This window comes from Chionomys nivalis, chromosome 2 (genome assembly GCF_950005125.1).
Source record: "Chionomys nivalis chromosome 2, mChiNiv1.1, whole genome shotgun sequence".
Classification (NCBI taxonomy): Eukaryota; Metazoa; Chordata; class Mammalia; order Rodentia; family Cricetidae; genus Chionomys; species Chionomys nivalis.
This window is the reverse complement of record NC_080087.1, coordinates 19,945,728-19,968,619: the sequence shown is the minus strand read 5'-3', so window position 1 is coordinate 19,968,619 and position 22,892 is coordinate 19,945,728. Positions and strand designations below refer to the sequence as shown.

General features: G+C 38.5%; 1 protein-coding gene across 3 annotated transcripts in view; it reads left to right on the top strand.

The window, feature by feature from the left end:
• Positions 1-22,151, top strand: part of Tab2 (TGF-beta activated kinase 1 (MAP3K7) binding protein 2) — a 57,775-nt gene extending 35,624 nt beyond the window's left edge. For 2 of the 3 annotated variants that reach the window (XM_057758538.1, XM_057758548.1), the window contains 5 exons: positions 4,947-6,447; positions 13,587-13,747; positions 13,956-14,049; positions 15,042-15,122; positions 20,205-22,151. In XM_057758538.1, the coding sequence (XP_057614521.1) occupies positions 4,947-6,447; positions 13,587-13,747; positions 13,956-14,049; positions 15,042-15,122; positions 20,205-20,347 (1,980 nt within the window). In that variant the 3' untranslated portion in view covers positions 20,348-22,151. The remainder of the gene's footprint in view (positions 1-4,946; positions 6,448-13,586; positions 13,748-13,955; positions 14,050-15,041; positions 15,123-20,204) is intronic. The other variant, XM_057758555.1, reaches the window with a different exon arrangement.
• Positions 22,152-22,892: the final 741 nt, after the last annotated feature.

Sequence of the window (22,892 nt, the reverse complement as noted above, 5' to 3'; positions counted from 1 at the left end):
CTCATTCTTGTGAGATTTTTAAAATCTCAGATTGTTGTGTAAGAATGAGGAAAAAAATCATTAAGGAGTCAAAAAACCTTGTTCTTCTATTGATTTGGTACTTAAAGCATTTGTCACCCCTGTTTGTGTGTCAGTTTCTTATCTCTGCCATGAGGGATTTGTATGAACAGTGTGTAGTTCCCAATTGTAAAGAAAAAAGTGTTTTATATTTCTGAGTTTACTTTAGATGTTTTCCAATTAATCTCTTCAATTTCTACATTGTTATTAGTATACAAAAATTCTAGAAATCCATAATTCTAAATATTACTGAATATTTAGTAATGGTTGCAGTGGGCCATTTATTTAACCTGGAAATTTTTTCTAATAAAAGTATTCTGGGATCCTTCATATATTTACAAATTTGACAGGTTATTTTTAAAATTTGATCAGTATGAAAATTTTTAGCAAGTCTGTATTTTATAGTGACTACATATGCTTTGTCCACACCCTTATCTTTTATCTGTACTTTTAATTGGTCTTGTATGCCTTTAGCCTTAACTTAGTCTGGGTTTCACCAATCTAGCTTACTTTCTAGATGAAGATATTGCTGTTTCTTGGCCTTTTAGCTAAGATCAAGTATAAATATAGATTGCTGTATATTTCCTTAAATTTTTCCATGTTCTTCAGGATGAATGTTGGGTGTCTTGACTGAAGTACACTAGTCTGTGGTCTGGAATCCCAGCTTACTGATGTCTTACCTCATACTTTACACTGTAGTTATCTCGGGTACATGGGATTCTTCAGACTTACCTGGTTCCTTTTGGCATTAGTTAAGTGTGTGTGTTTTGGAGTCTTAAAACAAGCAGACTTGAGTGCAGGTTTTGATGGTTACCAACAATAGCATCTTTCACCCTTATTTTTATCTCATTTCTTTACTGTCCAGTGAGAGTAAAAATCGCCACAGAGAAGTATAACCCAGGTAAATTCACTAGTAGGATATATGTATGACTTACTACTAAAAAGAGAAACAGTAGTGAAAGTTCCCCCATTATAAATATTTGGTGAATGAATCAGTAGTTCATATTTATCAGTATAGAATGTAATGGGGAAAAGAAAGTGTCTTAGTTAGGTGTAGTAAGGAGCGAGCGGCGGGCTGCTTCCGGCCGCCCGGCTCCCACATGGCTAGCTTTAACACCCAAAATAATTACACGGAAACTGTATTCTTTTAAACACTGCTTGGCCCATTGGCTCTATCCTCTTACTGGCTAATTCTCACATCTTGATTAACCGATTTCTAATAATCTGTGTACCGCCACGAGGTGGTAGCTTACCAGTAAGATCTTAACCTGCATCCATCTTGGAGAGGAGAGCTATGGCCACTCTGCCTCAGTCTGCTTCTTTCTCCCAGCATTCTGTTCTGTCTACTCCGCCTACCTAATTTTCTGTCCTATCAAAGGCCAAGCAGTTTCTTCATTAATTAACCAATGAAAGCAACAGATAGACAAATGACCCACCTCCATCAGTTAGGTCTGTTGCTGTGGTGAAGACCAAGACCAAAAGTAACTTGAGGAGGAAAGGATTTAAAACATTTCCAGGTCATAGTCCATCACTGAGGGAACTCATAACTCTAGGCAGGAACTGAAGTAGAAGCCATGAAGAGGAGTGTTGCTAACTGGCTTGTTCAGTCGCTTTCTTAAGCACCTTAAGTACCTACCTGCCCAGGGCTAGTACCAACTTCAGTCATTAATCAAGAAATGCCCAATGGACTTGTCTATAGGCTTGTCTATCAGATGGCTGTTAGATGCAGTTCCTCAGTTGATATATCCCCCCTCCAGATATGTCTAGGTTTGTGTCAGGTTAACAAAACCAAACTGCATAAAGAGTAATAAGGTAGAAGTCAAAGTTTTAAGAAGGTGAGGAAAGATTTAGGTAGGGAGGGGTAAACCTTCCCTTACAAACCAAGACTAGCTTCAAATAAAGTAGAAGGCAGCACTTTGTAGGAAAATAAAGCTATACTACGGGTGCTCTGAGAGCCATTGAAAATAATGTAGGTTAACAAACTTCATGACTTTATGCTGGAAGAACCATCCAGAATACTTCACTTGCTCATAGCACAGTGCCCTCTGTCCCCAGTGTTTCTTTTGTTTGTTTTTTTGAAATGAGGTTTCTCTGTGGAATCCACCTGGCCTCCACTTGCCTCTGCCTCCTCCTGAGTGCTGGGATTAAATTCATGAACCACCACTGCCTGGTGCTCAGTAATGTTTTAAAATCTATTAGCTGGGAATGAAACATAAAGTCCTTTATAGAACTGCTTAAAGTATTTTCAAAAGATAAAGAATACCTCTAATGTATACTTCAGTGTAATACTGATGTATTGAGAAAACAAACCAAGCATTCCGGAGGCAGAGCACTGGGGGGGAAATCAACCATTTTTCACTTCTTGTTTGTTCATTTCTTGTTCAAATGGTGTAGACTATCCTTTTTTCCTTCCCTCCTCCTTCCTTCCTTCCTTCCTTCCTTCCTTCCTTCCTTCCTTCCTTCCTTTTTTTTCTTTCTGTTTTACATCCCAGCGCAGTTTTCTCTCCTCCAAGCCCCTCCTCCACACCTCCCCTCTGTTTCCACACTCCCCCCATCCACTCCTCTGTTTCTGTTCTGGGAAGGGCAGGTCTTCCATGGATATCAACAGAACATGGCACATGAAGTTGCAGTAAGACTAAGCACCTCAGGGACTGTTGTTTCTTAACGAGAGTTCTGGGGTGATTTTTATCAGACTGGAGACATTTTAACGCCATTGCTTTTTCTCTGACTCCTAATCCTCCGGTTCTCTGAAGTTTTCCTCTGGTGTTGAGATGTGTTGTTTGGTCTCTTGTTACTCATTAGCAGAGTTTATTATTGCCCATCTTCTGATTGGCCCCCTTGCCAAAAGAGTATTCGTCCCCTGGCTTCTTAAATATGAACAGAATTGTTGTCCCAAAGTATTCTTTTGTTTGTTTGTTTTCGAGACAGCGTTTCTCTGTGTAGCTTTGGAGCCTGTCCTGGAACTCGCTCTGAAGACCAGGCTGGCCTCGAAGTCATAGAGATCTGCCTGTCTGCCTCCTTAGTGCTGAGATTAAAGGCATGCGCTACCAACTGCCGGGCCCCAAAATACTCTTGTCTTTACTTCTCTGTTGTCTCTGTTCAGTAGCCTTCCCACTTAATAAAGACCAAACTGTAGTGTTATTTATTTTTTTAATTCTCCACTACTTAATCCCAGTCTTCATGTGTTTCACAAAGTTCCCAAATGTGAACCTTCACTCTAGTTAGACTTGCTTCATTCACTTGGGTGTGATGTGGCTCAGCTAATTGTCAGTTATGCCATTCTATTCACCTAGAACTCGGGGCGAAGGGTTGTCTGTTTTCTACTCATTTAAATTATACGTGCCCTGTGAATCAGCATGCTGTACCTGCCTCGTTAATCTAGTCTTGTGTGTGTATGTGTGAACATTAATGTGTATTGCTGTCCATGTGTCTTTGACCATGTGTATACATGTGCACATGTATAGGCCTGAGAGAAGCCTCGAGTATTGTTTCTCTGGAGCTTTCCATACTGTTTTTTGAAAAAGGGTCACTGTAATTGTTCTAATGTGCATGTGTTTAGGGCTGAACACATAGAATTGGGGGGCTCATCTCTGGAGAAAAACTGGTTCTCCCTCTCAGCAGCCATCTAGTGCCTATAGCTCCTCCTCTAGGGGTGGCCTTAAGGAGTTTTTTCTGTCCACATTGGCGTGTTGTTTGATATCTCATGTCTTATTTAGGTAGCCATATTGTTTTGATTTCATGGGTGTAGCTTCCCTCTCATGTCTAGAAGACACTCGCAGCAGGCATCCTGGTCCTCTGACTCTTACAGTCTTATCATCCCCTCTCTATGGTGTAGGGGCTGTATTGTAGATGTACCGATTGGTGCTGGGCACCTCACCGTAGATTGTTCTATGCACCACTTGTAGATTTCTGTAATGGCCTCTGTCTGTTGCAAAAAGAAACTGCTTTGATAAGGGGTGAGACCTCTCTCTCTTTGTGGCTTTTAGTATAAATATTTAGAATTTAGCTGGGGTATTATAAACCTAACTATCCTTGGCTAGAGAGATTGTAGACCCTAGAGAACTGACTACTGCCATTTTCCAAAACTGTCTACCTGATTGAATGACTTGTTCTTTGAGGGATGAAAAGCTTGCTTTTCTTTGTCATTAAGTCTTCCACAGGCTCAAAGATTATTATGTGTGTGTGTGTGTTTGGTATTTAGTAACTATATGTGGATGATTTATGACTGATGATGTGGTACTTTATTTTAAAACAAATGTTTTTGGGTTTTGCTTTTTTTGTTTTGTTCCTCTGGAATGGGTTTTTGTGGTGCTCTGTTGAAGACAGAGACATGAACTTGTTCCTTGGGTAGCTGCCATGTGCTTGCATGTCATTTGTAGATGCATGTTTTATAAAAGAGGAAGCTTTAAACTTTTAAGCACTAAAAATTCACTTGCTAAATGATTTTTAGTTTAAAAGAATTTGTGTAACGATTGACTATATAAATACTTATTTTTCTAAGTAGTTTGAGGAACTTTGTATTTTATCATTTCACTCTAAAAAGAAATTTAATTATACCATATTATATTCTTAAGTTGGTTGTGTTGTTCAGCATAAAAATTGTATTTTTAATTAGGCTGCACTTATACTGTATTTGGATGGGTCCATTTTACTAAGTAGCTTCTAAGACAATGGTTTTTATTTATCTATTGCTGCCCAGTTTTTCCATTATACTAATAGTAAGAATTAATAGTTCATATCCATAAAGTAGTTTTCAAATCAAAAGATTTAAGTCTCTTACAATTGTATTACATATTCGCGTGTTAATTGTACAGTATTTCTGTGGTAATGATAGTCTTTGTGTTCACTTCTGGTGACTAAGAGTGACCTGTTTTTATTTTGCTCTTTAGAATAATAACAACCTGGATGCCTGCTGTGCTGTTCTCTCCCAGGAGAGTACAAGGTATCTTTATGGTGAAGGAGACCTGAATTTTTCAGATGAGTCTGGAATTTCTGGTCTGCGCAATCACATGACTTCTCTCAACTTGGACTTGCAGTCACAGAATGTTTACCACCATGGAAGAGAAGGAAGTCGAGTGAATGGAAGCAGGACTTTAACACACAGTGTTAGTGATGGACAGCTTCAAGGTGGGCAGTCCAATAGCGAACTGTTTCAGCAAGAGCCACAGACAGCACCAGCTCAAGTGCCTCAAGGCTTTAATGTTTTTGGAATGCCCAGTACATCTGGTGCTTCAAATTCAACACCACATCTTGGATTTCACCTAGGCAGCAAAGGGACATCAAACCTCTCTCAACAAACTCCCAGGTTTAATCCTATTATGGTAACTTTAGCCCCAAACATACAGACTGGTCGTAGTACTCCTACGTCTTTGCACATACATGGTGTACCTCCGCCTGTACTTAACAGTCCACAGGGAAATTCTATCTATATTAGGCCTTATATTACAACTCCTAGTGGTACAGCTCGGCAGACACAACAGCATTCTGGCTGGGTATCTCAGTTTAATCCCATAAACCCTCAGCAAGCCTATCAACCTTCGCAGCCTGGTCCTTGGACTACTTATCCTACGTCCAATCCTTTGCCACATACCTCAACCCAACAGCCAAATCAGCAGGGCCATCAGACTTCTCATGTCTACATGCCTATCAGTTCGCCAACTACTCCACAACCGCCAACAATTCATTCGTCTGGTAGCTCACAGTCTTCTGCCCATAGCCAATATAACATTCAGAATATCTCAACAGGACCTCGAAAAAACCAGATCGAAATCAAACTTGAGCCCCCACAAAGAAACAGTTCTTCAAAATTACGTTCTTCTGGACCTCGAACTGCCAGCACTTCCTCATTGGTCAACAGCCAGACCTTAAATAGAAATCAACCCACTGTTTACATAGCTGCCAGTCCTCCAAGTACTGATGAGATGATCTCCCGTAGTCAACCTAAGGTCTATATTTCAGCCAATGCCACCACAGGAGATGAGCAGGGCATGCGGAATCAACCTACACTCTTCATATCCACAAACCCTGGGGCATCTGCAACCTCCAGGAGTATGGCTGGGCAAGTGAGCATGGGTCCTGCCTTCATCCATCACCACCCTCCCAAAAGCCGAGTAATAGGCAGTAACTCTGCAACATCTCCTCGAGTGGTGGTCACTCAACCCAACACAAAATATACTTTCAAAATTACCGTTTCTCCCAATAAACCCCCTGCAGTTTCCCCAGGGGTGGTGTCCCCTACCTTTGAACTTACAAATCTTCTAAATCATCCTGACCATTATGTAGAAACTGAGAATATTCAGCACCTCACGGACCCTATATTAGCACATGTGGATAGAATAAGTGAAGCCCGGAAATTGAGTATGGGATCTGATGATGCTGCCTACACGCAAGGTAATGTTAATGTTAAAGAAGATAATGTTCCATGCTGCATTTATTGTCCATGTGGTTTCCCAAAAGAAATGGGCATCAGTGTGCCTTCTGTTCTGTTTTGCAAACATGCTAAACTAAGTGCTCTTCCAGTGGGTCTGTCTCCCTGGCCCAACTTCCATCTTTAAATGTCCCAAATAATATTATTTTGATATTTGAACATATTCATATAAATTTTAATTTCAATTTTATGATCATATAATCTGGAGTGAAGTTTTATAGTTATTAGCTCTTCAGAATATCAACTTAGGCTTGTTTGTCCTAAAATACTTTTTAAAGATTGTTTTTTATGAATAGTGTTTTGCCTGTGTGTGTAGCACGTGCTTGCCTGGTACCCAAAGAGGTCTGTAGAGGGCATCAGATCTCCTGTAACTGGAGTTAAGGATGCTTGTAAGTCACCACTTGGGTGCTGGGAACTGAACCCAGGTCCATTGCAAGAACAAGAAGTGTTCTTACCCATTGAGCCATCTCTCTAGCCCCTCATCCTTTTCTGATACACTGACTTTATGACTAAGTTTCTTAGAGGAGTCTGACTCCTCCATCTCATTGTGTTTTCTAATTCCATAATCATCTACAGAGATGTCAAAACATCAGGTGCCCAGGACCCAGTTAGCATCTTGGTATAGTGAGTCAATACATATGTGTATTTTAGAGGTCTGTAGATGATTCTGTTTACACTAGAAATTATTTTAAAACAGATAGCTCCCAATACCTGTGATTAACTGAAGCTGTTTTTCTTTGCTTTCAGTACTGTCTGAGTTTCTATAGATTACTAACTTTTCCACGAACACTAAATTATTCTTCAGTCAGTTTTCTTCTCCTCTCCTGGAGAATGGCAGGCTAGTATTTGCTGATTCTTAAATGTAGAGCAAAATTTCTATGAATATAAAATACGATAATTGATTTTTTTAACAAAGTAGGTATTCATTCTTATTAGGCTGGACATTATAAATATTAAAGTTATTTGTATTTAACTTAAGTAAGAAAGCAAAACTGTTCCTTAAATGCACTGTCTCCATATTTTTTTCTTCCTATTCTCTAGAGACACTTGTATTCAAACTTACTGAAAACAGCTTCTGGCCTTCCCTCCAGTTTATTCTTCCCTTAGGCAGTTACTGGCAACTTAATTTTCTAAAACACTCTTGATTCCTTTATAATACATCTTATTTGACTGAAAATCCTATCAGGTTATCCTTCCAAGTCTATCCAGAATTCTGTCCTCCCGCCCACGTGGTCCCTTTTCTCATCTAAGCACCACCACTCCCGGATGAGTGCAGTAGCTCACCCGCTGTCACCTGTGCCTCCTTGTGGCGCCCATGCAGCTCAGCAGCCAGAGGGGTGCTGTTCAGAACTGCATCCGGTCCTGTCACTGTGCAAATGACAGCTGTGGAGTAAGTCTCTTCACATGCCTGCCATCCCTGCTCACCTACCTTTTGACTTTTATTTTTTATGTTTTTTTACATTTATTTAGGGAATGAGTACGTGTGTTTGTGTGTGTTTATGTTCACGCATTCATGCATGTAACATGGTTTGAATGTATGTGCTACAGCATTTGAGTGGAGCTCAGAGGACACACTCGAAGTTGTTTTTCTCCTTCTACCTTTTCGTGGCTTAGGGGATCAGTCTCAGGTCACCAAGTTATCATGTCAAGTGGTTTCCCCACGGAGCCATCCTGCTGGCCATGCTTTTTCCTTTCAGTACTACCTTGCTTGCTTGACCCAGCCCTACTGGCCTCTGTAGGCTCCATAAACATGGAAGAAAGGCATCCCTTGGGCCTTTGTAGATGCTGTTCCCACTGTTCAGATGTTCCTGGGAATATCACTGAATTGTAAGCTATATTCTTCTTCCCTCCTGATTGAAACCAGAGAGAGAGCAGCTTCTGGAAAGCAGGGACGCCTCCTGGTCCTCTCCCCATAGTGGCATACTCTTAGTAGGGATGGCCACTCAGATAGATGGAGAGAATAAACACTTCCGTTATTTAGACCAGTTTTCATGGTGAAAGAAAGAATACATATTGTATATGTTAGAAAAGCCAGGCTCAGAAGATTGCACAGCTGCCAAAATGACTTACCGATATTTCTTCTCCAGAAACATCTCTAAGAGAGTTTAGATGGCAAACTGCTTTTGTTGTTTACAAACACACATACATAAATTGTTCTTTTAATAATACTTTAGTGTCTTGTCTCTGGTTATAGTTGTGATTCTATTTTCCTATTAATATTAACAGAAGTTTTGATTTTGTTAAGCAATAGCCTTGACTTTGAACCTAAAATAGAAATCCAAGCTAAAAACATTGGGAGTTGAAAATAAGTTTATTGATTTTTATGTTTCTCATTCCTTGTCATTTTTCCACCAGTGTTTCATTATGAATCATAGCATTTCTTTTTGAGACTTAATAAAATTCTTGTTGTGATACAAATTAAGTGATTTTTTTTCTCAAAAGGAAATATAATTCAAATTAGTTATAATTTTTAAGTTGGTACTTAATTTTATGAGTTGCTGTTTAGAAGTCTCCTATAGAACTTTGTTTTGTTATTGTAATAATGTTATTAAATAATCACCTCAATAATTACAAATTGACATCAAGCTGCTTATGGTTTGGTTTTTCTGTTTGTTTTTTCAAATAAGTCTTCTACCCGTCAGCCCCTCCCACTCTTTACAGGAACCATTTTTTTAATTTGACATCAGTCTTAGAGAATTCCTATAGAATTCTCTACCCAGGGTCATCTAGAGCACTTGCTCATCCAGCACTGTCTGCAGGAGTTCCAGCAGCTGCAAGTCCATTTTCCAGCTACCTCCTGAGACAGCATATACCTTCCTTGGAGAGCTCACCTTAGTGACTGGTATCTTAAAGGATATGCAAATCATTAAAAGGTCTGACCAAAATAGAAGATACAGTAAATATGCCTCCACATCTAACCATTTAACTGTTAAATACAATCTTTATTAACATTTTAGTCTTTCTCCTTATAGTCACTCATATATATAAATATACATACATATAAGCACATTTTTAGTATATATTATATGCATATGGATATCTGTAAGTACACGGGGGGGGAGATCAGATAATCACATCTAATCACAGATTGATAAATTTGACCTATCAGGATTACATCTATATTACAGAAATACAGACTTTTTCTTATTCATTAAGCAGTACAGCCTTATAGCTATATATGTAATGTTTACATGATATTAGGTATTATCACAAATAATCCAGAACCTATTTAAAGTATAAGATGTGCTTCTGTGAAAATAATTAACTTTTTTTTTGAGACAAGGCCTTTCTCTATGATGCCCGAATAAGCTTTGACTTCATGTTCTCCCTGCCTCACACTCTATAATATGTCCTTACAGATGAGCTGGTGGGCTCTGTTCTGCATCACCCCACCCAAGAACCAGATAGTAAAAAATCCCATCTCTACCCCATGACAGGAGAAATGCTAGCAGACCAGCCACAGCCCTAGTTTCTGCAGAGAGACGTCTGTGGGTAAAGCAGGTCTTAGAGCCATACCCAGTTCAAAGTAAACTGCAGTTCTGCATCCCGCTGTGCTGCACAGTAAATGGGGCCGATTTCTGCATGGAGCTTCCGAGACCTCTTGTGCTCGTCTGTGCTCCCCGTTTATGAGCAGAGAGCACTTTGACAATGTTCACGAGATCTTTCCTCCCCTTTTGTCGAGGGAATAAGTGATTGGGTAAAGAAAATACTTCTTTGTTCTGAGACATACAAATGTATTGTTTGGAGTTTTTTTCTTTTTATGAGTGAAGATGAATATCCTTGAAGACACTAATATTTCTTTGTGAGCATGCCTGTTTTTGAAGGGTGCTGGGTCTACTTTCCTAACTTGCAGTAACAGTGCTCACTTGATGTTTTTAAATGCTTTACTTTTACATATTTAGATTTGCCGGTCTTTTTCCCTTCTTGTTTTTGGGGTTTGTATCATAATTAGAAAACCTTTCCATGTTCATTGTTTGGAAAAGCAGACAGCAGAGATCTTGTGCTGTGTTTCTCTTTACTTACGGTGATACTCCTTGAAACCACATTGAACTGGCCTCATGACATCCCATCATTAACTTGAAGACTTCTGCCCTGTCTGCTTCTGAAGGAGAGATCTGTCTGAAGTAAGCTGTAGACATCTTCTGGACCTAATGCTGTAATTTGCACGCAGTTTTAGATACAAAGAATACCAACAAGGTAGTGCCCGGCACAGGCCTCTTCAGTACGGATGTAAATGACGTGGGTGTCTTAGGTACCGAGATCCGCATTAGCCTCAGTTCTCTTGTTGTGTCTGTTCTTTGAATTACAGGCCCTACTGCAAGATCTGATTTCAGCTAGCCTTAAAAATGGCAAAATAGATGAAAAGAGGATGCTTTAAAAAGCTGCCATCTTTGAATTTTTGCTATTCAGTCACCAAATAAATGTGTATATATATAACAGATACAGTCTCTGCTGCCAACACAATTGAAGTCTAGAATAATTTAGATTTATTTTAAAAGCTGACTTACACATATACCTAATTTAGGCACATTAAATCATATAAATTTAAGACTTGAGAAATAAATACCCATTACCTTTTAGTGGCAAACATTACCTTTTTTTTTTTTTTTAAGAATTCTAAAACCTTTATATCATCAATACTTGGGACATTTTACAATGGATTGTCTTAAAGTGCATTGTCTTCTAATAGTTTTGAGTTATATGTTTCTAGAAGAATTAGGCATTATTTAAAGTGCCTAAAATTATTAAAACTAACACCATCTAGAATTTGAAGTGTCTTTTTACGGTTTCCAATAAAATTAAGAAACATTGGTGTCCACCAGCAGCTGGCAGTTGTTGAGCCAAAGCAGCGTTCTCTGAGATGTGCATACGCCAGAAGCAGTGCTGATAATTAACTTCTCCCATTTGTGGTTGTCCCAACAACACAAAGGGGTTGCATACCTAAATTACTTTTATCCATTAATTTAATTTTGGAAAAAAAGAGGGCTTAAATGGCGCTTACTGTGTTCTGTAATTCCCCATTTCCATCTGTGTAAGATTCCTTCAAAGAGTCCTGGTGTTACTGTCTTGTCTTACCCTATTCTCTCTGTTACTGTGAACTCACAGGGCCTCTTTGTTTACTCTGTCCCTGCATTGCCTCCGATGTAGTAGCCTCTCTGCTCATTGAAAGAATGGATGAGTGGAATGTTTTGTTATAAACAAATATATCTTAATTATTTAAACTACTTTGTGGACTAGAGAGATTGCCCAGAAGTGGTTTTACTACAAACTTGGATTCAGTTACTAGCGCCCACAGAGGCTCACAACCATCTATAACTCCAGTTCCAGATGATCCTCTTCCCTCTCCTGACCTCTGCAGGCACAAGGAATACACATACATGCAGGCAAAACATATACATAGTAAATAAAATTTTTAAGAATCTTTTTTTGTATATCTCTGTCCCAACAAATACATATAAGATTGCATTTATTGTGGTCACTAATAATAGTTTAAATTATTGTCAAATTTTTGTTTTCTATGTTTTTCATGTTCTTCCTTGCCCACTTGGTTTAAACCATGTGTTCTTTATTTTTCTTTTTGTTATTTTAATTTAGGAATTGAGTATTTCATTTAGAAATTGCACCTTTGTTCCTTTCATTAGTAATTTCTAAACAGTTAGCATGTTAACATTTAAGAATAGGTTTTCATGTAAATATAAGCATAGCCCTTAAGGAGAAACACAGAGAAGATGTTCTTGGGTCATTCTTTCCAAGACCCTGGCATACTTCTCAGATTTTATACTTCCTAAATCTTTTTTATTTTTTAGCATTTTAAACACTTGGGCTTCCAGCCATCTCTGCCATCCTCACACGCTCACCATAGTTGACCTGCATGGTTGTTATACTCAGCTCTTGGTAGTTTGTCATCATGTGCCATCCTTTTCTTCATTTTCGTGTTTAAAAAATTACTGCAGCAGCTACCTGTCATTGATAAATTCTCCCAAACTTTGAAAGTGTTTCTACCTCTGTACTCTTGATAATTTAGTTAGGTGAACAAATTGTTCCTTTATCTTCTAGAATTATAATTTTATTTTCTTCAGTTTGGGTACACTTTTAAGCATTGTCCTTCAAATCCTGACTTTATCCATACTCTATCTTTCCCTGGAATTCAATTTTAAATGTACAGATATACAACACTTAGCGAGTGATTCCATCTGAAAATTGTGCCATGTAGCTATCCCACTCATCATGCAATTACCATGGAGTTCCCAGGCCTGTATAGTAATGTTACTGCATCCCTAGCCTCTGGTGTAACCTGTACAGCATGGACACTGCAGGCAGTTATAATACCATGGTATTTGTGTATTCAAACATTTCTAAACATGTGGGCTTGAGGTATTTTCTTATCTTCTCTGGGTAGCAGCATCCCAAGGTGTATTTTCAGTCAGCTGTCCTAAATGACAAAAGCTCCCATTCACAGGGCTGGCTCCCGTCAGCATACACCTTTTGACAGCTTGATAAGCTTTCCCAGCAGCTCAGCATGTATGCTGCGAGATTTATTGCTTCTTTTAGAAATTCTGCTAAAGTAGTTTCACAAAATGTAGTCTGAGAATGAGAAAATAGAGTGTTTATCTGAATGAGTTTTTAATGTGTATTTTGAACAATTTGGTAATATTTGTGTGATTTTCTTGTTACGTATGTCAAAATATATTTTTTTTACTCCATTACATACTCCCTTAGAAAATATCTGTAAAATTGTCATGTTAGAATATCTCATGCAGTGTGTCACGCAAGTGGAAAGTGACTTGATCTTCCCAAGAGTCAGATGTGAACTACAGAACAGCGAGTGGATTAGTTGACTATGCTAGAACTGTTTTAAAAATATGAGACTACAGACATTGCCTTCAGCAATGCAGTCTAAGTGTACGGTATTTGCTTAAATGATTAAGACAGTTTCCAGATTAAGATTTTTGAAATTGTAAGTGCTTAACAATACTTTGTTTTAATGTAGCTCTGGGGTTCTTGCAAACTCACACAGAAATGTTTGTTGGATTCCTTTGCCACGTTTGCTCGGGGTCGCTGCTGGAGTGGGCGGGGGCTCATGCTTGTCATCGTGTTGCAGCTCTGCTGGTGCACCAGAAGGCCAGGATGGAACGGCTTCAAAGAGAGCTCGAGATGCAGAAGAAAAAGCTGGATAAACTCAAATCCGAGGTCAATGAAATGGAAAACAATCTAACTCGAAGGCGCCTGAAGAGATCAAATTCCATATCCCAAATACCTTCAGTAAGTCTTGTGCAACCGCTGTGACCTCTGTGCTTGCACAGGAGAGTAGGCTGGCTGCCATAGTGTAAAGGCTTGCTCTAGTTTGCTGCAAATGCTCTTAATTCCTACTTGGTTCTCTGTCCTTACCTCCCCTGCCAAACTCCATTCTTTCTTAACTAATGACATGATAATTCAATACAAACCTTTTTTACATGGAATTATTTTTCAGCTCGAAGAAATGCAGCAGTTGAGAAGTTGTAATAGACAACTCCAGATTGACATTGACTGCTTAACCAAAGAAATTGATCTTTTTCAAGCCCGAGGTAAAGTTCAGTGCATACTCAGCTGACATTCATTGAATTGATCTGCTGGCTCTTTTCCTGTCCCTGAGAACAGACTTACCAGTCACTGTCTCAGAGGATTCTCCTTTGAGCCACATAGTGCTGAAGAACAATTGGCTTTTTAGCGCCCCCTTCCGCAGTTCGTTCAAGAAGCCAGATATACTAAGTAGCCTTTAGATCTGCTGTAGCCTTCTTCTGCTTAGCCCTGTGGTAAGGGAAAACAACGATTGTGTGTCTGGCTGCATGGTCAGCAGTTTGGCTTCTGTGTGTAGAGAGTCTGTTAACAGGATTTATTACTATGGATGTATCCATGTAACTTTATTTTACCTTTCAAGAATTGTGTGTCCTAATTTCACTGAGACTGTCTTTAATTGATAAGATAGAAAGAACATAAAAGTAGAGTTATATCTTCTTAGGACCATGATAGGGCTTTATACTTTTTTGAGCAATTAGTAACCATCAATAATTTCTTATTGTAGTAAAACATACTTATTTAAGTCAGTTTCATTTAAAAACCTAAATAAAATTTTATCACTGAAATCTAATTTTGAAGTTGGGGAAATAATAGAAATATATAAATTTAAAAAGAGACAAGGAAACTTAACAAAGAAGTCTTGAGTTACACTTCTGTGTATAGTCCAGCATCCATTAAACTAAAAGATGGTGGATTTTGCTTAAACTGATTTTAAAATGTTAATAAGATATCATTTTAACTTGTCACATAGAACCAGGGGTCTGCTTCTAATTCTTTCTAACAAGCATTAATTTCACTTCTTCCCAGTTTACCACTTGCCTCTGTTTATGAGTATTATCTTATACCTATATCTTGAGATATGGTTTTGAAATTAAAAGGGTATAATTTAAAGCATTTCTTCTGTTTATTTTTAGAAAGAAATGCTTGCTTTAAAAAATAAAATTAAAGATTTTTATATATCAAAAGTAATATTGATATATTTACTTTTTATATATTTCAGGACCACATTTTAACCCCAGCGCTATTCATAACTTTTATGACAATATTGGATTTGTAGGTCCTGTGCCACCAAAACCCAAAGGTCAGTGTATCCAATAAGTGTGAAAACTGTTACGTTTTGAAAAGCAAAATCTTAGAAAAATTTAATTCTTTTTTCAACCTTCCACTTCAGAAGTGCTTCCAACTTTGGCATTCTGGAGTGGATTTAGGAAGATGTTTGTTTATTTCATTTACATTCTGGTGTTTGGGTTAGGGGATGCAAAAGTGTAATGTATTTAACTTTGTAATTAACGTTTGAGACCTGCGTAACCACTGTGTACTCCCTAAACAGAAAGTTTGGGTTTAAAACAAAGTATAAAAGTTTATTTTCTTTAAATTTTTAAACAATGATAAGGAAGTCACCTTACAAAATTTCATTTTTCAAAAACACTGTTCTGTATAATTCTGAGTAATATATCCTGAATTCCAGATAAATTTCAAAAAGTATCATCTAGTAACATTTTGTAGCATTGACAGTCACAGAATATGTGTGCGCCAAACTAAAACATATTGAAATAAGTCTGTATTTGAGCCAGGCGTTAGAATATGTGTACAAATGGAAGTATGTGCATAAATCTGACTGACCAAAGTAAAACATGTAGGCGTGTACATTTAGGACACTATGACACTGGTATCATAGTGCATATATCATAGTGTATAGTGGTACCCCTGGTGCATAATTTGCTTTTAGCCCTAAGTTAAATTTAAAAAAAATGAAAATAGGGGCTGGAGAGATGGCTCAGAGGTTAAGAGCATTGCCTGCTCTTCCAAAGGTCCTGAGTTCAATTCCCAGCAACCACATGGTGGCTCACAACCATATGTAATGAGGTCTGGTGCCCTCTTCTGGCCTGCAGGCATACACACAGACAGAATATTGTATATATAATAAATAAATAAATTTAAAAAAATGAAAATAGACATACAGTATTAAGAGAACAGTATTAAGAGAAATTTTGACTCCAAGAACACATAATATGGCAAGGTAGAGTTGGTGAAAGTGTAGCTTTTGCATGGAATTGAAATTAAGTCTTCAGCCAACTTACAATAGAAAGATAGAACTGAAGGATATCGATGCAACCACAAAGAAGGGAAAACATACTCTTAACAAGTCTAGATGGTTTAAAAAACAGAAGAAACAAAAGAATCATCAGATAGCAAGGAAGACAGTTGGAAAGGAAAGAGGGGGAGAAGTTGCTAAGTCAGCACACTTTGCAACCAGTGCCTTCCATGTGAATACTCACCAACTGATGGAGCAAATGTGTAAATTTTAATAAGCAGGAATCAGCAATACGCTGAATCAAGAGACTCATTGTGATAAAGACATAAAAAGAGATACAAAAACCTATTTTATAAAGTGGTAATAAGTGGAAATCATGAATGGCTATAATTAATCAGACAGAATTTTTTTAATCTAAAGTTGTCTTGAAGGACAAAGAATGATTTTATGTATGTGATACACTCAATAAGAAGACACAAGCATTTACAGTACTATCTTACCTTAAAGTGTGTTTTAACAAACTTAAGGTCAGAATTATTTCAACCATCTTTCAACCTCAGTCTAATGAAACCAGAAAATTCATGGACAATAAGCAGTACCCTCTCCACTGTGCACTGGGTCTTGAGGAAAGGAACCTGTAAAGTGTCTGGAGCATGAGCTGGAAATACGTAGCTCACTGATGTAATCTACCTAGCAAGTCCACGGCCTAAAGTTTCATCCCACGACCCCACTTTTGACACAGAAGTATCTAATAGAAAACAAAAACCAAACACACCAAAACCTGAGAGGCAACAAAAACCACACAAATGTTCAGTTTATAGAGAGAAAGTGTGCATTAGAAACATAACTCAACCCTAATACACACCACAGGACCTAGCATAAGAAAGTAGACCCAAAGTTAATAGAAGGAAAATAATAACGAAGGGTAAACATAAATCATTTGAAACAGTAGAAAATGAATTAAAATACTTAAAAAAGTAAAATTACAAACCCTTAGCTAGACAGATTAAGGAGAGGGAAAATTCAAATAAAAATTAAAAGAGAAGCCATGACAACCTTGAGAATCCTCAAAAAAAAAAAAAAAAAAACCTCTTAAGGACCATTGTGAACATTTCTGTGTCAACAAACTAATAACTTCTAAGAAATAAATTCCAAGAAATTCTGTCCAACTGAATCAAGAAATACAAGCCTGCTGATTGAATCCATAATGAAAATATCTCTTTGAAAGGTGCGAAGACTTAGATAGCTTTTTGAGTGAATTCTGTGAGGTATTCAGAGAATTAGTACGAATTCTTTTCCCGCTGAAAACTGAAAAGGAACACTTGCAAATCTTGATGAGACCAAAGCTGGCCAAAGACTCAAGTAATGGGAGGCTCTAGGCTCAGATTCTAGTGAGCACGTGTGTGCGTTCTTACTGTAGTTTTAACATTATCCTAGAAAGACCATCACCAGGGCATATATAAGAACTGCTCGACATAGACAGATTAGATTAGTCAGTGGTATACAAGTAGAAACAAAGAAGCAGCCATGCCACGTCAGTAGGCACTTACAGGGCATTTGATGAAAATTCATCCGCTCCTGATTAAAGCATAAAATACAAGATGCTGTGACCCAGAACGGTTCCTCCTGTGAAACCTGATGACTGGATTCAGTCGCTGGAGACATATAATAGAATGTGCTCCTGAAGTTGTCCTCTAAACTCTATACATGTGCCTGCATGCATGTATTCCCTCACACACATACACCACACAACAAGTCAGTAAGCCAAGGGGGATCTAACCTCAGCACAAGAAAGGCTATTTGTCAAAAACACACAGATCATGTCTTAGTGGGGGAAACTTAAAAGCCTTAGGAGTGCCCACCATCTCTACTTCTTTTAGGAAAATACAAAAATCAGAAAATCAGATATTTCCAAATCAGAAAAGAGGAAACAAAATTCCCCCTGGTTGCAGAAACTGATCATGTGCTTATCTCCAGCTGTAGTTTCTCTTAATTGGTAGCCAGCTACTCACATTCTAAAATACCATGTGGAATGTCCCAGAAATAATTTATAACGTTTAGATGGAATTTATTAGAATAGTATTATAATCTGTTTATAATTTATATAATTTATAATCTGTTTATTATTTATAACTATGAAATGCTACTCTTTTAATGTGCCTAATTTATAGATTGTTTTATAGGTATTTATATGTTAAGAAAAATTATAGCATGTATCAGGATCAGTATTAGCTATGGTTTCAAGCATCCACTGTTAAACCTACTTAGTGAATTCACTAATGTTGCAGTATATAAAGTCAGCCTTCAAAAATCAGTTGTTTCTTTCTACAGTTATGCAAAAGAAATTCATAGGTATCAAGAAGACAATTCATTTTTATTCACAGTGACAATCAAAAAGATAAAATACTTTAGAGAGACAGAAGAATTTTATACCAGAATTATAAATACTGAAGAAGGAAATTAGCAGAAAAATTCATGTTCATGAATTGGAAAAAATTGTACTATTCACTTATCTAAGATAACCAGGGTGATTTACAGTTGTATTTTTTTTTAATGTACATTAGTGTTTTACTTGCATGTATCTGTGTGAGAGTATCAGATCCCCTGGAACTAGAGTTACAGACAGTTGTGAGCCACCATGTAGGTGCTGAGAATTGAACCTGGGTCCTGTGAAAGAGCAGCCAGGGCTCGTTAACTGCTGAGCCATCTTCAGCCCCAATCCATAGATTATGTAGTAACTATCAAAATTCTAATGTCATTCTTTGGAAAAATATCCTAAAATTTATACAAAAAAGACTCTAAATTGCCAGAGCAATCTCAAGTGAGGACAAAGCTGAAGATAACATACTCTTATTTCAAAATAGATGACAGAGCTGCAGTAATCAAAACAGTACAGTGCTGGGTAGAAAACATGATAGCCAGGCTGGAGGAACAGAACAGAAACAAGCAAGGTGCCTTGCTAGTCGCCTTATCTTTAATAAAGGGCCAGAAACACGCAGTGGGTATTTCAGTAAATGAAACTGGCGAATAATGGGATTGGCCCCCTACCTCACTTCATATACAAACATCAGCTCAAGTGGAGCTGGTAGGATGTTTGAATGGTAAGGGTACCAACCCACGATGAGCTGTGTTCAGTCCTCAGGGTCTGCATGGTAGAAGGAACAACTCCCACAAGTTGTCATCTGACCTCTACATGCATGTGCTCAACAATGTACATATGCAAAGTGCATACATGTTTAAAACAATTGACTAGATTATAATTTAAGTCTAAGATGAAACATGTTAGATGAAGACCTCATTGTTGAGGGTGGTGACTTGGTTATGGCAGCTAAAGAGCTACATCTTTAAGGAACACAGTGCAAAAAGCTCCCTGCTGTTGTAAACCAGATTCAGTGCTCTCCCTTACCATGCTTGATTTTAAAAAATAAAACTGGAAAATGTGATGATTTTTTGACACCAGCTTACTTTTTCAGCATTTGTTATTGACCTAAGTGTAAACAGTTTAGAAAGTAGTTTTTTAGGCCAGACAGTGGTGGCGCACGCCTTTATCCAAGCAGAGGCCAGCCTGGGCTACAGAACAAGTTCCAAGACAGACTCCAAAGCTACAAAAAGGAACCCTGTCTCAAAGGGGGGTAGTGGGAAGGAGCAGGGAAACTTACTCTTTAAAAACAAGTTTTATATCACACACTTAAAATCCCAGTACTCAGGAGATTAAAATGGCAGGCGGATTGCTAAAATTTAAGGCCAGCCTGGGTTACATGGGCTGACGCAGTCTCAAAAAACAGTTAATAAAGATTTGTTTGTTTGTTTTCAGTAAATTTAAGAAAAAATACATTTAATTGAAACTTCCATTCCTAGTAAGAAACAAACATAAACCCTACTGGAATGGGTAGTGAAACTCAAGATCACACTCACAGTCTAAAGTGACGTTCGGGCGTGGTGGAGAGTAGCTCCCCTTCTGTCACATTGAGTGGCTCTTCTCAGAGGAGAAGCAGCAGACTGAAGGAGGCTGGGAAAGCGCGTGTCTGCTGACAGCTGCCTCCTGCCGCCTCAGTCAGTCACCAGTAATTTGGTAGACTGGGTTTTTCCTACTTCTTTAGTTTTTCTCTTCCTCTTGCCTTCTTACAGATCAAAGGCCCACCATCAAAGCACCAAAGACTCAAGACACCGAGGATGAGGAGGGGGCTCAGTGGAATTGCACTGCCTGTACTTTTTTGAATCACCCGGCCTTAATCCGCTGTGAACAGTGCGAGATGCCTCGGCATTTCTGAGCCAAAGGTCCCGTGTCTCCTCTAAAACCACATCTGAAATTCAAGGAAGTCCTCTGTCATCGGGAAATGTTTCACTGCTACATAGGATTTAGTCCAGTGGAAGGTGTGTGTGACAGGACAGTGGCGTGCCGTGTTCAGTGTCAGTCCACAGAGCTAGTAATACCTCAGTCTAATGTTACGTGAACCATGATCTGAGAGACTGGGCTGCCTGCTGCCTGACCACGCACAGTGTCGCTGTCCCACCATGGACCATCCTCACCCTGTCAATGCCTAGGCGTCCCCAGTACTTCCCCTTCATGTCACTACTGATTCTGACAGGAGGAAGGAATAGGATGATAGCTTTTTTGTGTTTTTAAAGTTTTTGGTGAAACACTACATACACGAAGAGAAGGAACAAGGTTTAACTATTTAAAAGCTCTGCTGCCGCATAGTGCCAGTGGATGCGGGCAGACTTCACAAATCTGTGGTACTCTTGGCCTTGTCTTTTGTCTTCCCTGAAGACGTCTCTGTGAAGCCAGCATCTAGGGTCTAATGATGAGAAGGAAAGCAGTATGCATTGTCTGTACAAATCCGCAGTGAGCTCCCCACAGCCTTCCCTACTGTACAGATCTCTCACGTCTGCTTTAAGTGATTTCTTCATTATTTTCTTATATTTCTATATGTATAGTGTAATAGACTTTTGTTAACTAATGTTCTTTTCCCTTTTAGTAGGCACAATCATGTTCCTTTCTAAGCCGTACTGAGAAAAGCAATGCCGTAAGATAAAAAAGCATTAATGAAATGAAAGTATGCACAAATAACTTCCCTCTCCTGCTCCTGTCCTTTGTCCCGTTGTGTGCCAATGATCTGAGAAGACATGCAGGTGCTGCATGTGAGTTGCAGGAACACTGCAGACATGTCAGTAGGTCATGCTGTACACTGACTTCAGCAGTGGGTGACCAACGTGTCGTTTTGTCTTCTACAGCAGCTTAAAGCAAAAAGTATTTAAGCCCACTTACATCTTGCCCCGTGTATGGTGTCCCAGAGAACTTCATGGAGGTTCTCACTGGGAACGTTCAGTTTCAGAAGCAGCCACAGCAGCAGTACCAACAGCCTTTTCTCTTGTTGCTGTACTGTTGGGACAGTCCATTTCTAAACCTGACTTGGTGACATTCATGTGTATTTATAAAACATAGTCATCTTTAGGACAACTGAAGAAAAGCTGGAAAAAAGAAAGAAAACAAGCAGACTTGAACACTGAAACAACCTCAGACATCTCTTTATTTTGATGATATATTTTTGTAAGGAAAATAAATATTCATATGATCAGGAATGTATATAACTAAATGAAATCAAGAAAAAGTAACAGTATGCGTTTAAAAAGAATTATGAAATTGTCTATCAGTGCTTAGAGTGGGGCTAAGGGAAGTGCTGAAATCTAGCAAAGACAGGAAATACTGTGGGTTGCCCCACTGCAGATGTTCACAAGTGGCTATGTTTAAATAAACAGGATTATTACAGGTGAGCCTTGTGAAGGCCAGAGCCTTGGCCTCCAGGCTTTGCATCATGAGTATGGAAAGAAATATGGCAATCATCGGTCACTAGACAACAGACCCCAAACCTCGTATGTTTGATGCATTTTGTTTTAAAAGTAGGCCTTGTTTTTCAGCTTCCTCTGCAGTTCTATGTGAAGATTGGTAAATCAGTTTTTACTTGTTTTATTAATAAAATGTAATTTGGATATCTTGAGTTGATGGTTTTGTGATTTAGCTGGGTAAACTATCTTTGTAACAGATAAGTTATTTATAAAAATTAAAAAACTTATATTCTAATGTGGATTTTGTGACTTGTTTTTGATGTTTGTGGGACAGTTTGTGCCCAGCACGCTGCATCGTTAACTGGAATCGGGAGAGTGCAGCACCGCATTCTCTCGAGTCTTCTCAGAAGCTTCCAGCTTCCCTCTGGTTATGGATTTATTTTATTTTATTGTCAGTTTCTTTTGGGTGTCTTGATTGCTTGGCTGGCTAGTTTGTTTTTGCAGGCAGGGTCTCACTACATAGACCAGGCTAGCATCAAATTTGCAGTCCGTCTGCCTCAGCCTCCCGAGTCCCATTATTCTAAGCTTGCACCGTTTCTGGCTTCAGGCTGCTTTCTAACTGATGAAAGCAACCCGATTATAACTGAGGGAGAAAGCGGATAGTGGCTTCTTTTTATGGTATATATTTTTTTCTCTGCTCCCCTCCCTTTTTCTCCCCTCCCCTTTAACCCTCTCCCATGGTCCCCATTTCATGTTACATTTTAACTGTTCATTTCGTTTATATTTTTTTTAATTGTACCCCATTGTACAAAACAAATGTGACTTCTTGGATCCTTTGGCCAATTTATGTTTCCTAAGCCTATGATGCATTGGTGCTGAGTGTGCGGTAGTGCTTCTCCTGAAGAAAACTCATAGCCACACTTTTCAGAAGTTGGGCTCATCTTTTCTGAGCTTGAAAAGTTAAAACCATGTTTCCTGGTGTCTTTGGCATGGTCTATGCACTAAGGCCCTCCAGTGAGTCTTTGAGAC